A 16,044-nucleotide genomic window follows, 5' to 3' on the forward strand; every position below is an offset into this window, starting at 1 on the left:
CATTTTTAGTGGGACAAATCAAAATATAAAAGTCGCCATTTTTATTGGGACGGATGGAGTATGTACTAGTATCATTTGACGTACCTCTAATTTTATTATCCAAATCCAAACCAAATTATTTTATAATTGTCCAATTTTATTTGTTAGAATATAGTAAAACAAGTCCGTATGAAATCTTATGTCCTACAATTTAACGTCTCTTATTCTTAATTTGTTATAATTTTCAATTATTTTTTTAATTTTAATTTATTATATTTTAATATAATAAAAAGATAATTAATAAGGATTCTTAGGATTTATAATTAAAATTTATTATAAAATAAAAAAATTGAGAGTGAGATACACGTTAAATTGGGGGACGCACAATTCCATCCGATACAAGCGTGAGCCATTATGAATTTATCTTCCGTAATTCCGGATCTTTTTGTAAAGTATTAAGATAGTGAATATTCAAGTGTTGTGGCAGTGGCACGCACAAACACAAACAAAATTCTCACGAGACCATTTATTTATGACTTTAATGTGAATGGATAGGCACCGCCTTCCCACTAGCGAGAGCTAGAGTCAAAACTTGTAGTCCACAAATTCCCAACTCAACTTTTCCACCACTCCACTTTCCAATGGGCGCCTCCGTCGCGGAAGCCCACAACGTCCGCGTCCTCGGCGGCGGCGACACCATCGTGGTCCTCGGGCACGGCTTCGGCACAGACCAGTCCGTGTGGAAGCACCTGCTTCCCCACCTGGTTGACTGCTACAAGGTCATCGTCTACGACCAGATGGGCGCCGGCACCACCAACCCCGACTACTTCGACTTCGACCGCTACTCCACTCTCGAGGGCTTCGCCTACGACCTCCTCGCCATCCTCGACGAGTTCAACGTCCACAAATGCATCTACGTCGGCCACTCCCTCTCCTCCATGGCCGGCGCCATTGCCTCCATTTTCCGCCCTGATCGCTTCCACAAGCTCATCATGCTCTCCGCCTCCCCAAGGTAATATCATTAATCGACTATTTCTTTTCTCCCATTCAAATTTTTAAAAAGTGGACTATGTCTATGTTTGGAGAGATCGAAGACTTATTTGATCGGATATTGAAATAAATTTGATTGGAGAGGGGATGATTGAATTTAACATATATATTTGAGTGGGCCGGGATTAGGTTCTTGAACACAGCGGATTACTTGGGAGGTTTCGAGCAGGAGGACATCGACCAGCTGTGCGGCGCGATGGAGACGAACTACAAGTCGTGGGCGTCGGGGTTCGCGCCGCTGGTGGTGGGCGGCGACATGGAGTCGGTGGCGGTGCAGGAGTTCAGCCGGACGCTGTTCAACATGCGGCCGGACATAGCGCTGAGCATGTTCAGGACGATATTCACGTTCGACCTGAGGCACTTCCTGGAGCGCGTGACGGTGCCCTGCCACATCATCCAGAGCTCCAAGGACCTCGCCGTACCCGTCGCCGTCGCCGAGTATCTCCACCAGAATCTCGGAGGGAAGTCCATCGTCGAGGTCATCCCCACCGAGGGCCACCTGCCTCAGCTCAGCGCGCCGGACCTCACCACCCCCGTGCTGCTGCGCCATATACACCATGATATTCTTCATGATTGAGATTCGCGCCGCCACCGCCGCCGCCGCCGCCCACAACTTTTTCTCATACATCGCATATCTAATTCTTGCTAATGTTTGTCCTTGTTGGAAATTGTGGCAACTTGTATGCAGATTCTCAATAATATTGTCACCCTGTTTTTTACAGCTAGCCAGCTGTACATATATTCTAATTTCGATGTTCCGTTTCGTCTTCTATTATCAATTTTTAAATTATTCTTCATTTATTTATTTTCTTCCATTTCTATAAGTTGGTGATTTTAATTCAACTTTAATATATTAAATCTTTAATTTTTTTGGGATCCTTACGCGTCTTGTCCATGAACTCCATATACTCGAGAGGAGGGATTGAGCCTTCCAACGCCTTCACCTTCGCCACCTTGTTACCTATTGGCTGGGAAGATGAAATTTATTCGCCCAAGGTCGAAGTAGTGAAATCGTTGCTCTCTAATGTCTTTGTCATTTTGGAGGAATGAAATCTCCTTTAAGGTACAACGACTTGAACTTCCAATTCATTCGAAGAATCCTCCCGCGTTCCACCACTTGAATGGGGAATGCCCTTGCTACGCAATGTCTATAGCATTTGCACCTTTTTCCCGATCAATGTCGTTGGAGTGACCCGATGGCCACTTGGCGTTGGCTTCGACCCACGTAGCCTCCCAAAGATTTACCTCGGAACTAACACCGGCTCAGTGCGATTTAATTTGACGGATGGTAAATTTCTCGCCCACCTTGGCATTTACTCGATCCATGACTGGCCCCCAATAGAGCTTCGCCTTTTTGTTTGACACCACGTATGGTATCGTTGGTCTCCTCAATCCACACACGGGCGATGAGATCAGTCTCATCGAGAGTGTAAGTGTGGCGACTCCTCTTGTCGCCTACACTAGCCGCCGACGTCCTCTCCTTAAAGGCCTTCACCTTCTTTCAATGTGTCTGTGGTTGTGGCTTCACTGCGCCTTTGTCTTTGCCTTCAGGTTCGTTGTTCAAGTTCACCGCTAAAAGGTTACTATAAGAATTTGAAGTTTTAGCCACACATAATATGTGACACATAATTATGTATGGTAGTATACCCACACATAATTAAATATGTATATGTAAATTCATTAGACAATTTTAAATAATTAATGACATTTAATTATGTGTGGGTAAAAAAATTGTCACACTTATTTTTTAATAATTATTTTCTATTGAACTCTTAATACTTTATGTGCTTAAGTGGTAAATTAATAAATATTATTAGCCACACTTAGTTAATGATTATATATGTGTGATTAATGACATATTTAATCACTAGTTATTAACAAGTAATAATGTGACGTTTAACGCATATGTGACCAGTCTCACGCAAGTATTTGTCTTTCTTGTTCTATCTTACTCCCTTCGTCTACAAAGAAAAAAAGTTCTAGTAGTGAAAGATACAAATTTTAATAAAAATAGTTGAGTGTATCTGTATAATACTCCCCCGTCCTAATAATGAAGACACAAAACTTTTGGGCACATATATTTACGAGAGTTAAATTAGAGAGTTTAGTGTAAATTTTAAATATATTTAAATCCTATTTAATACAAAGTTGACTTCATTTTGGATCTTAACCATTTTTCTCATCTGTAATACATACACTTATCTCTCTCTCTCAAGTCTCACCGTCTTCCTTTTTTTCTCTTCCCTATGCTACGCCGTTGCCTCCCTTCCTCGACTGAATTGTCGCCAGCCACCACCACCAACGTCCTTCCCATCTCTCTCTCTCTCTCTCTCTCTCACAAACCTATTATTATTCATCTCCCAAAATCGTACCCAAAAGATAACCTAGAAAATCGCCCATTCTCTTCTTGATTTTCCGCTGGCAAACAACCGGCGAGGACCGTCCCTCTTCATCCGAGGAAGATCAGCATCTCTGCCCTCTTTAATATCCGTCTGCGTGCTCTCTCTCTCGACCGACGACAGCAGGAAATGAGATTCGGGCAGTGAAGAAAGTCAGACATAGATCTTCTCTGCCACCGTCGCATCGCCTCCTCCTCCACCAGCCCCACTCACCCCTCGACCAGTCCAACACCATCAGAAATAAGAGTGGCAGAGATGGTGGTTTGGATAAAGTGGTGGAGATCTGGAGATGGCCGGAGAAGTCATGGATGTTATGATTTAGAGATGGCTGGAGAAGTCATGGCTGAAGATAGACAATTGGTAGGTAGGAAAGAAATGAGTTAGGGTTTAGGTTTGTATATGACCCTTAACTAATTCACTAATTTAATGTTAATTTTAACCTAAAATAAAAATGTGTCTTATTATATGAGACAAAAAAAAGTGTATATTAAATAATGGGACAGTGGGAGTATATATAATGGAAGTTTATCCCTCCATTTTTTCCCTTTTTATCTCTATTTTTCCACCAATTGTTTTTCACAAAAACTTCTATACGCTCCATATAAGCTCTGAGTGCATGGTAGACTTGGATCCTCTATGCCCGGACCTGACTTGGATTCGAATCCATTCAACCTGTCATATATATAAAAAATCTTTTTGCCTTATTTATTCCTGAACATCCTTCTATCGTTTAAAGACTCTGAATCTCTCTCTCTTGTCTCGCCTCCCTCATCTTTCTCACGCCGCTTCCTTATCAGATTTGGCAACCTTTGTCAGCGGCCACCGCCGCCGCCTTATCTCCATAGCTCGAACTCTCATCTTTACAAAATTCCCCCTACATTCTCTCTCTCTAATCACAAAAGATCCCCAAAATTCAAGTTATCTCCTCATTTTCTAGCGACGTCGTCGTTCCCTCTTCCTTTATTAGATCCTATTAAAAGCTACAACCTCTAGAAAAACGGCCACGATGGATCTTCACCCTCTCTGTCTTGTACTTCTCATCAGAGTATCAATCTGGTTCTTACACTAGACGTCGGTGCGATGCGTCTTCTTGGTGTGGCTGTGGCGCGCGTTGACGATGTCGGTCACCATTTACCAATCCTTCAAGCGGAGATTCCCCCAGTTTAGCTCCAAGTAGTGGCTGCCCACATCACATTCTCCGTCCAGCAATCCTCACGGAATGGGGCCTACCACGACGAGAGTTTTCTTTCTAATAGTGAGTGGGATCCCACTTAAAAATTAGCGTTAATAATACTCCCTCCGTCCACGAAATGAGTACCTATTTCCCTTTTTGGCAAGTGTACCCCACACATCTCTTTAATTAATACACTAAAAAAGTGGGACCCTTAAACTATTCACACTACACTCCATACATTTCTTAAAACCCGTGCCGTCCACAAATGGGTATTCATTTCGTGGACGGAGGGAGTAATATTTAGTTATATTTGTGAGTGGAGAAAGAGACCTTTTTTTTGTAACCTTACAATGACAAGTGAGCTCCTATTTATAGAGATTTACAAGGAGGGTAAATCAGCCATTCTATATCCTGTACGAACTCCGGGTTAGCTAGGAAGATTATCTCGCAAAAGTTGTCAGTAGTTCGTACGCCCTCGCTCGTGGCCCAGCTTAGAGGTTTTCCAGCTCTGGATTTTACCCAATAGAAGTGCCAGTCTGGCGAAGCAAGATAGCTTTTCCCGGTCCCACTCCAGCTCTGCCGCCCGATCCGTGCTGAGTTCATCTCATTATTCCAGCTCTGGCCTTTTCCTTAGTGAAGCTCTTCTATTCTGGCTCGGAGGCTTTCATTATGCGGGCTCTCCACAAGGGATAGTGTCCGGAGTATTTTCTGCTCTTTCGGTGTCAGGCTGGAATTCTCGGTGCTAGGTGGATCTGGCTTCTACATATTTTACTCCTCATCGCCCACCATATAATAGTAAATTTCCCCAAAAAAAAAATGAGCTTATTTTTTGTAAATATCTCAAAATGGTAAAAATAGATTATTATTATTATTATTATTATTATTATTATATTTTTGTGTTCGGAGAGAGTATTTTAACGGGCATTGACCTTAATGTACGTCTCATTCTGCTTTTAGGGTTCATATCTTTATTTTATTTTGATAAAATTTTAATTCAATCTCATTAAAAATATGTGCCGATATAGTATTACTTTAGTGAACTACGTTTACAAGTAATTCTTCACAAAAAAAAACTCAAATAATTGTCTACACTTAAAAAATATAAAAAAAGAACTCGACTATTGTCGTGTCAAATGATAAAAAAAAAAAAAAAAAAAAAACTGTCCGACCAAAACTGAATTGGATCATCCCCAAATCAGAATTAATCTGTCGTTTCTTATCCTTTAATTTGATTTTTTTTTTGGACGAATCGAATCGAACTCATAATTTCAATATTTCTTCCCCCATTCCACACCTCCAAACACAAACCATACTGCAATTTCTTCCTTCCCCTCAGATCGAATCTAATCGAATTTAACTTGTGTAATTTCATTAGCAGCTAGTAATCATCGTTCCCGATCATCACTCATAGAAAAACGAGCAATCCCAATTGATTACCGCCGCTGGCGCACCTATCCGCACTATTGCTCCCAATCTCGCTAGTTTGCGCTCTCGTCGCGCAGCTCCATAATCAGCCGTCCGCTTCGGCTTCTTCCTTTGCTCCTATAAGTAAGGCCGACGACGCCGTCTCGTCGGAGATCTACGCCGCCGTGATGTCGAAAGCGCGGGTGTACGCGGACATTAACGTGCTGCGTCCCAGAGAATACTGGGATTACGAGAATCTCGCTGTCCAGTGGGGGTAAGTAGCTAACGGAAACTATTTGCAGCTGATTTCTTAGTTACACCACCGTAATGTTTGCTCAATGGGAATGATTTGTGATAAATTTTCAATTATAAGGATTCTGAGCTAGAGTTTTGGTTATGGGAAGATTTTGAGCAAACTAGTATGGCTGGCAAATGCATTTCAAGATCATATTTTTCTTCAGTTTCTTTATTTTCATTCAAATTGAATGTATGTGTGTTTGATCCGGGGTGAATTCTTTGCCTAATAAATTCTAAGTTGAACACGTGACAGAACTCTGATTTCCTGGCACCTATCGAGTAAGAGCCCGTATGCTTAAAATCTCCCGACTATAGGATAACCAAAATACAATTCAGCTGTAAACGTAATATATGTATTGTATGAAACCTTGAATATCAGAGTTTCAAGGTCATTCTTGAAAACGAAAATGGTGTACTGCAATATGGAGATTGTATGGGCATTCATCTCTTACTCTTCATCTTGTAATTTCCCAATTCTTTTTATCATAAGAAGGTGTTATAATACCGCATAGATACTTTGTTTACGATATGCCAATGTCAGAACGAATGCTTAATCCATTTGGGCTAGAAAAAACCAATAGTCTGTTCTTATCTATGCATGAAGAATTTATGGCCAGTGCCGCGTCGCTCTAAATTAGTTTCTATTTATTCTTTATTATGGAAAGCAATATCTTATTGAACACTGGGACGTTTATCACATATTAATCTTATGTTTAAACTTGTTTCCTATGTGTTTCCAGAGACCAGGATGATTATGAGGTTGTTCGCAAAGTCGGTAGGGGAAAATACAGTGAAGTTTTTGAAGGCATAAATGTGAATAGCAATGAAAGGTGCATAATCAAGATTCTGAAGCCTGTTAAGAAGAAAAAGGTTTGTTTTTATCCTCTTACTGGTGACCAGAAAAAATGTTCAAAGATTCTCAGTGAGCTGAAGTTCTTGTGGAGATTTGACCTATCCTGATATGGGACTTTTTATGGTGGATTTCTAATCCTTCAATCCAAATGAACTTTAGACTGAATGAACATGTAAAATACTTTGTGTATTTGTTGCACTTGGATAGACTTATGTGCAGTTTCAAGGTTTTGGTTTACATACTCATTAAGTGTTTGTTTGAAGTTTGAACTGAAAGGGAAAAGTTTGGATCTCTGACATAGTTGAAAGTATCCATTTATAGCTGGTGGAAACTGCAGGACGTTAGCGATATTTCTTATTTAACTTTTATCTTCTACAATCTCATCACCATTTGTTCTTCATTGTTGCTTCAGATGTTCTAGGTTATTTGTCGAAGTGTCCTTATTGAACGAAAAATGTAAAAAACATTGATGTAATAGGACCACGTACATATTCATGGCCCATGATTTAATGTTGTGTCTGTCTCTAATCTTTTCTTGTATTCTTGTGTACAGATAAAGAGAGAGATCAAAATTCTGCAGAACCTATGTGGGGGACCCAATGTTGTCAAACTCCTTGACATCGTTAGAGATCAGCACTCTAAAACTCCTAGCTTGATATTCGAATTTGTTAATAGTACAGATTTCAAAGTTCTGTACCCTACATTAACAGATTATGACATACGCTACTACATATATGAGCTTCTCAAGGTGAGAGGATATGCCATTCCATGTCATATTCATGCAAATTCAACTTCCTCCAAATTCTTATATTTCATGTACTTTTGTCCTTTCAATAAGTGGCTAAATATTTTTCATGAAAATATAGTTATCCTAAACTTCTGATGCTAAGAAAGCTTATATTATTAAGGATGTACCTTAGAAACCCTGTCGTAGGTTGGTTTTATTTATCAGATATGCAGGGTGCTTGTGCATGTGCTAGCTTCTTATTGACTTAATTTGTCAAATGGATTGTTGGAGCAGGAGAAATTTTTATATGTGGAATTTATGTTGTAGTATGTGATATTTGAGGATATCTGAGAAATTTGAACCTGCCTGGAACAGGTCTAGTGCAATCTAATGTTTCAAAATGCAAAACCGTTACTATAGTTCTAAGATTGTCTACTTCAGGCTACTGTATTTTGTATCAGTCCTTAATTTTAAAGCCAGAATTAGCATGTCAATTGAACTTTTTTTAATTTATAAATAATAAACTGTTCTGTAGTCCTGATTGGAGGAACTAAGCACTGGTCTCTTATAATCTGTCAAATCTCTTCTGCATTGATCAAGTAAATTATCATGCCTATGATGTGTGTCCTTTTGGGAATTGATAACTTTGTGATGTGCTTCCACCTGACCTTGTAATGCCCGGATAAGATATGGAGTAGCATATATAATTCATTTAGGATTTTAGGTTCTTTCAAAATCCCTGATGTGTTTGACTAAGTTCAGGGACTTTTTGTTTCTTAGATATGTACTTGTGTTCCTCTGCCAATTTTTCTGTGGAGGCATGTCTGATGATTTTAATACCATAAAAGATTGCAGTACTATTCTTGAAAAGTCTTACAGATCTAATTCAGGGGAAAATTCACAAATGTACTGTGTTCGGTTCCTTCTAATTTTTTTTTTTTTTTTTTTACTTTGTTGAGTTCCTTCTGATTTATGTCCATGTTTACTTTCCTTCTGAAGAATTTTAACATTGTGATGGTAAGAACGGAGAGAGTTGGTAATGATAAAACAGAACAATGATACAGTTTGTGTTAGAGTTCAAGGGAACCAACAAGAACCAAACCAATAACCGATTGAATAAAAATACAGAAAGAGGAACAAATCAGGAGAAATCTTCTCCTGCCCAAGCGCCGATGCGCAGTTTGTTCAAGCGCTCTGATGTGCCAGTATGTTCCAGAAATCCTATTAGGTCCTTCTTCACGGCAAGGATCTCTTTTATTCACTAGCCATGTAAGCCATGCAAGTTCCCATAACCCAATACTAACTGACATAAACGATCCAATACTAATTAAATAGACCAAAGCAAGAATAAATAAACTAAATGCCTGATATTAATAAACTAACTCTGCCTGTAACAGTTTGTGCCCAACTTTTTTTTCCCTTTTCATGATTTGTATTGGGAGAAATGTGATCATTAAGATGTGTTTTGGGTGACAGGTCTGTTATATATTTTTTCATGAAGTTCAATGTGATTTTACATGTAAGGTGTTATTATTTTCTTGTTTAATAGTATTTCAAACCTATTGTCATTGGTGCTTTTGTAGGCACTCGATTACTGTCATTCACAGGGAATAATGCACAGAGATGTTAAGCCTCATAATGTAATGATAGACCATGAGTTGCGAAAGCTTCGCTTGATTGATTGGGGTCTTGCAGAATTTTACCACCCTGGCAAGGAGTATAATGTCCGTGTTGCTTCAAGGTAAATTGCAGCTATTTGCTCAGGGGTATGCTGGTGAATTTTTAACTTCATATATTTTCTTCTTTGTCAGTCATGTTTCCTAACTAGGTTTGTGGAGTTTCTGTTTTCATGATTCCTTTTGATTTTCTTTAGTAATATGACTTTATCTCTGATGCTTGGACATTTCATTTTCAGAGACATACCCATCTCATTAGGATACATATACCTGTGTCATTAGGATAAATGTGGGTATGAGTAAAGTATCTTTCCTTAATCTTTTGCCCTAAAGGTTGATCCTCTTAGACTTGGGATGTGAGAAGAAAAAATAAAATAAAAAATAGGAATGACGGAACATATGTATAACTGTTTAGTTCTACATATGTTTGTTTAATGATAAATTGATAATTTGCATACTTTTCTAAGTTATGTAATTTCATATTTTGTATATCATATAGGCAATTTTTTTATATTTCTATTTATTGGATACCATCACATGCTTATTTTAATTCTGATAGAGTGAGGGAGTTGATATAAATAAAGATCGATGAGCAGAATAGAAATTAATTGAAATATATAATGAACAAGGAAAATTGACAGAAGCCTCCTCCTGTGAGGCCCTACAGCGAGATGCTGTCCTAAACTCCTCTTGCGAGGCCTACAGCAGATGTTGTACTAGAATAATAGTCAACACAATGATGCTAACCCTAACTCATAACTATTTAAAGACGGAAAGAAACTTGAGGCCCACACAAAAGCCCGATTGATTACTTTATTTCAGCCCTAAATTACTTAATGCTTGTGTGTGTGTGTGTGTGTGTGTTGGCCTAGCAGTAGAGGTTCGAGTCCATCGTAGCATGGTCTTTAAATTTGATTTTGTAATTACCAAAAAAAAAAAAAATTAACTCAACTCTAAATAACTAAATATATTAAAGAAATAAAAGATAACTACGGCTGATAATGAATGATATAACATTCTGGTTCACTTTCAGTCGTATCCTATCTTTAACATTCTGGCCTTTACTTTGATCTGTAATATTCTTAAGAATCCATTACAAATGACTTAATCTCTGTATTTTATACCGGCTTAAATCAATATTTTGGATGTTGTTAGCATAGAGCCGTGCATGCATGTGTACAGTCTAAGCATTTGTAATCTATTTTATTGGACTTTGCTGGGTCCAATGTCGAATTAGGTATTACCTGTTTCTCTATTAGATATGAGAGTACAGATGACTGGAAGAATGAAGTTCTTCACTTCAATTTCTCTTGAGAATAGTAGATTTCTGAGTTTGTGTGTGTTTCCGGAATGAAACTCAGAAACTGTTAGCTGGTTAATGTGATTATGTGAAATGTCTTCTATTGCTTCAGATACTTCAAGGGTCCAGAACTTCTCGTTGACTTGCAAGACTATGACTACTCCTTGGATATGTGGAGCCTGGGTTGCATGTTTGCTGGGATGGTGAGATAATTAACTGGGTTGATTTATCAGTCCCCTAGATGTTAGTCCCTTTTTTGTCCTTATCTTGTTTCATGTTTCTAATGCAGATTTTTCGTAAAGAACCTTTTTTCTATGGACATGACAACCAGGATCAACTTGTGAAAATTGCTAAGGTAAATAGTTTGGCTTGCACACTGAGACTTTGTACATGAATCAATTCTCAGATATTTAATACGCATAGGTTGTACTGATATTGGAGAGTCGCAATATAATATAGTGATGCTGCTGACTTTCTCCTAAAAGGTTGTCCTATACAAATCTGATTTGAGTTTTTCTCCTCCAGGTTCTTGGGACCGATGAGTTAAATGCATATCTACACAAATACCGGTTGGAGCTTGATCCTCAACTAGAAGCTCTTGTTGGAAGGTATGCTATGTACTGAGAATTACAAAATGAATCCAAATTTAACCTTGTCTATAATAAAATATTTTGTTAGGTGAAAACTGGTCTATGGATGCAACTTAACTAGATGCTTTAGAAATAGGTGACTAATGTAACTTTGCATGTTGCATAGAGAATAGAATTTAACTACTTTCCATTTCTCAGGCATAGCAGGAAACCATGGTCGAAGTTTGTCAATGCAGATAATCAGCATCTTGTGTCACCAGAGGTCATGCTTTGTTCTTTCATCCCTTTCTTCAACCCTTTAAAATGATAAGCAATAGTATTATTTATACAAGTAAAATTCATAAATCAGTTTGTTCTTTTTCCAAATTTAGAATTTTTGTCTTACTCCGACAGGCCATCGATTTCCTTGACAAACTCCTGCGATATGATCATCAGGATAGACTCACAGCAAGAGAAGCCATGGTAGTCTTTACTGCTTTGCTAACTAATACTACTACTTGATTATCTTATCTTATGTCCTTTCTTTGGTACATTCTTTTTCAAACTCTAACCTTGTGCTCTACTAATCTTATTCCAGGCTCATCCGTACTTCTCGCAAGTAAGGGCCGCAGAAAATAGCAGGAGTCGAACTCAATAGCTCACCCTCCTTGCCCGCAAAACACTTTGCCGATTTTTGTGGTAATGTAACCAATGCAGCCGTTGATACCTCATGATCTTATGATTTTCTCATTTGTCAGTTACTTAGAAGTTGTTTTGTAACTAGCCGTCATGAGTAACGTACTACTTATGCTTTTCGGTATCATAATCACCCTTTGATTTGTTGGGAGTTTTTTCCAGCTGCCATTTGTTTCTAGTCCAGTTTTATTTTTTATTTTTACTTTTTTTGCCCTTGGTTTTGTGGATCAGAGAGTAAAAAGTTTGATGTACCTAAAGAATGCACAAGTATAAGTGGAAGAACTAACTCTAATAACTAACAGAAAAGACTGCACAGCTAACATTTTGCATTTTGGAACTCTTAGGCCTCGGTTATTTTGTAGGATTACATTTTCTCCAGTGTTTACTTTATTTGTATATCTAATTTAGATAAATGAGTTCCTTTTGATTGTTTTAGTTGGGTGATCAAAACTACTCTCCTATCCACTTGGACTTGGATAAGGAAGCCAACTACTTTAGGGTTTAGGGGTGAGCCCTGTCTTAAATTCCCTTCGATATCCCTCCCCTGCTCTTTGAACTCTCTTCTCTGAGGATATGCCCTAGTATGTTGCATTATGTTTTGTTTGGTTTATATTACTCTCTCTGTCCACGAAATGTTGTCCTGAGGAAGGGAGACACGAGTTTTAAAAAAATTTGTGTTGTTTATTTAAGAAACAATATACTTACATGACCATTTTAAAGAAGGAAACACAATATTTGACCGCTAATTGAAAAAACACAAAATCTGACCATTTTTTACGTTTTAGGATTGTTTTGTCCTTATTTAGGGTGGGTAGGTTTGCGCGCGGGTTAATCACACATGGCACTATTAGTGCCATTAGTATCATATACTCAGTGCTACATGAATGGTACTTAATGTCATATTAGTGCCATTAGTGTCATATACATGTGTGTTGATATTATTTAGATGGCTACAGTAATATGACTATTTTGAACACTTCTCGTAGGGTTTAGATTATTCATTTAGAGTTTAGATTCCTCATTTAGGAATTAGATTATCTATTTAGGGTGCTGCACGATGGTACTTATGGTCATATTAGTCTCATGAATGTCATATATTCTCTTATGTAGTGTTGCACGAATGATACTTATGGACATATTACTGCCATTAGAGTCATATATTTAGATTTTTTTATTTCTTTTTTCGGTTGACACATGTGGCACTATTAGTGCCATATGTGCCTAACCTGCACGCAAACCCGAATCCGGTCCGCACTAGTTAAAGACAAAACACTTTAACACGTAATAAATGGTCAAATTTTGTGTTTTTTCAATTAGTGGTCAAATATTGTGTTTCCTTCATCAAAATGGTTATTTCAAAAGCGCTATCTTTATTTAAATAGTGGGGAAAGGGGCTCACAAATGCATAAAAGTAGAAAAAAAAAAATTAAGTTTGTGAGTGGAGAATAAGGCTCATATGTTAGTGAGTGAAGAAAGGGACCTACAAATTTACTAAAAATAAATTATGATAACTTTTTGTGGATGAATTAAAATGATAAATTAGGACAATATTTCGTGGATGAAGAACGTACTATTTGTTTTACACACAAAAGAAAATGTTTCTAATATCTGATTTCTGGATGCAAATGTATTTATTTGATTCATACAAACAAAAGTGAAGACAGTTTTGATTTTCGTAATCTTAATAAAGAATATGAAATCACTGACGCAAATTTTTGTACGAGTCGTAAATTGTAACCTTTTTTTTAAGTCCAGGGAGGGAGAGTGATGGAGTGTGAGATCAATACCTTGCTATTTAAAACTGAAGTCTACATTATTTAGATGTCCCCTTTGGGGATAGTAACCTTTTAATTATAACATGTTGATTGTAACCATATTAAACATAGGGGTGGAATTAAATCTACCCACATCAATAAAATGTCTTGCAAAACTACCCACTTTGAAAGTCAAAGCCGAAAAGTACATTTGATGGTGATGGGTTGCTTGGTTTTTTGTAAAAGTTCTTACACTTTTCTTACACAAGTACAATTGTGTAAGAAAATGTGTAAGATAGGTAGTTAAAAATGCACAAAACCAGATAAATGTGCAATTATTGTAAGATGATTGACGTATAACGCCCTAAGTTTGAAAATAATGAAGGTAAGTTTGTGTATAATAAAACAGTAATACGAGGATGCAAAAAATTGTACTTTAAGTATATTTGGAAACAAAAAAAAATTCTAAACCTAATGTATACATTATCCGCCAGTAAACAATAGCCGCTCGCAATAGCCACCGGGTTTTTTTATCCTGGCGGCTATTGCTAGCGGCTATTGTTTACTGGCGGATAATGTATACATTAGGTTCAGAATTTTTTTTTGTTTCCAAATATACTTAAAGTACAATTTTTTGCATCCTCGTATTACTGTTTTATTATACACAAACTTACCTTAATTTTGTATTCTTTTTTTAAAATATATTCTATGAAGTAGAAATACATAATAGGCTTGTATTTAGACAAATTTGGATCATAGTGGTGCAATAAGTCTCGAATTTTTTATTTTATTTTATTTAACATGAATTAATATAGCCTAACACATAAAATAATAGAAAATGTTGGATAAAAAAATATATAATCATATATTATGAAACGGTAAAATATTAGAGAGCCTACCACATATGTATCCGCCAGTAATTCGTATCCGCTAGAATTAGCCGCGTGAAAGAAACCCTAAGCGGCTACTTCTAGTGGATACGTTTTACTGGCGGATAATAGTACCATGTCATTTACAACTAGTTTTGATATCACAATATATATAAATTTTATTTATTAGAGTTCATATTAATGGTTGTTGTATTTTTTTCAATTTTGAAGAGCTAAAGCTAATTCAATTGTGATTGGACAATTCAACCGGCAACTCTAGTATGGGAATCTATAGGCTTTGTAGAAAAGTGTAATTCACGGGTATTGGAATACTTTGGGCACGGCTTTTGTGGGTTTCTTTGACCACATTGAAGATTTGATAAGGTCGAAATCTTGGGTAGGGCCCATTAGGGTAACTTTTTATGTTAAATTAGGGTAGAATTTTTGAGAAGCAGCCGCACCATCACCACATTCTAGCGGATACTGAATTTTTTCTTCGGAGAGTGAGAAGCAGCCGCTGTTTCATTTTTTCAAACGAGTTCATTCGGTCTTTCTTCAAATCCATTCACGCCATGGCTTCTTCTTCAAACCAAGTAAGTATACTACATTTTTAAAATAATCACGTTTTTAAAATTCACGGTTTACTGTATTATGCATAAAATAATAACGTTTTTTAGGTTATTCAGAATTTAAAAATTTATAACATATTAATTAAAAACTATAGAACCATAATTAAGTAATATCCGCCAGTAATTAAGTTTTTTAAGAAGTAGCCGCCGGGTTTTTTCAAACCCAGCGGCTACTTCTTAAAAATATTATTTACTGGCGGATATTACTTAATAGTGGTTCTATATTTTTTTATTTATGTTTGTAGTAATTTAATAGTTAATTATTCATTATTATTAGTTGATGTTTGTTAATTCATTATGTTTTGTAAATTGAGTTATTCATTATGTTTATAGTATTGAATTTTGTTTTGTACTTGTAAGAAAATGTTAGATATATATGTTAGTTATATATGTTTTGTATGTGTTAGATACACTTGTTGAATTTATTTGTTTTGTATTTGTATAGTATTGAATTTTGATTTAGATATATAGTATTTATATAGTGTAGTTGAGTGTTGTTACAAGTTTGAGTATAGTTTCAGTGTTGTTAGAATTTTTATTTAGTTGAAGCATATTTAGATATATATAATCGTCTATTTAGATCATTAGGGTAATTTTACTGTATTACGCATAAAATAATAACGTTTTTTGGGTTATTCAGAATTTAAAAATTGATAACATACTAATAA

At 36.8% G+C, this 16,044-nt stretch overlaps 2 protein-coding genes across 2 annotated transcripts; both read left to right on the forward strand.

Annotated features, from left to right (window-relative positions):
• Window positions 1-428: 428 nt before the first annotated feature.
• LOC131021527 (probable esterase D14L) lies at window positions 429-1,792 on the forward strand. The gene is made up of 2 exons (XM_057950754.1): window positions 429-991; window positions 1,159-1,792. The coding sequence occupies exons 1-2, from the start codon at window positions 621-623 to the stop codon at window positions 1,604-1,606; spliced, it is 819 nt and encodes a 272-aa protein (XP_057806737.1). The 5' UTR covers window positions 429-620; the 3' UTR covers window positions 1,607-1,792.
• A 3,878-nt stretch (window positions 1,793-5,670) lies between these two features.
• LOC131021528 (casein kinase II subunit alpha-2) lies at window positions 5,671-12,285 on the forward strand. The gene is made up of 10 exons (XM_057950755.1): window positions 5,671-6,280; window positions 7,044-7,173; window positions 7,710-7,904; window positions 9,467-9,624; window positions 10,972-11,062; window positions 11,149-11,214; window positions 11,385-11,467; window positions 11,648-11,711; window positions 11,843-11,911; window positions 12,027-12,285. Exons 1-10 carry the CDS (start codon window positions 6,195-6,197, stop codon window positions 12,084-12,086), a joined length of 1,002 nt encoding a protein of 333 aa, XP_057806738.1. The 5' UTR covers window positions 5,671-6,194; the 3' UTR covers window positions 12,087-12,285.
• Window positions 12,286-16,044: the final 3,759 nt, after the last annotated feature.

The sequence above is a fragment of the Salvia miltiorrhiza genome, chromosome 4 (assembly GCF_028751815.1).
Source record: "Salvia miltiorrhiza cultivar Shanhuang (shh) chromosome 4, IMPLAD_Smil_shh, whole genome shotgun sequence".
NCBI lineage: Eukaryota > Viridiplantae > Streptophyta > Magnoliopsida > Lamiales > Lamiaceae > Salvia > Salvia miltiorrhiza.

Coding starts and splice junctions, on each gene's coding strand:
- LOC131021527 (XM_057950754.1), top strand. CDS start 621: ATGGGCGCCTCCGTCGCGGAAGCCCACAACGTCCGCGTCCTCGGCGGC. Junction 992..1,158: donor ATGCTCTCCGCCTCCCCAAG/GTAATATCATTA, acceptor GGCCGGGATTAG/GTTCTTGAACACAGCGGATT.
- LOC131021528 (XM_057950755.1), top strand. CDS start 6,195: ATGTCGAAAGCGCGGGTGTACGCGGACATTAACGTGCTGCGTCCCAGA. Junction 7,174..7,709: donor AGCCTGTTAAGAAGAAAAAG/GTTTGTTTTTAT, acceptor TCTTGTGTACAG/ATAAAGAGAGAGATCAAAAT. Junction 11,712..11,842: donor AGCATCTTGTGTCACCAGAG/GTCATGCTTTGT, acceptor TTACTCCGACAG/GCCATCGATTTCCTTGACAA.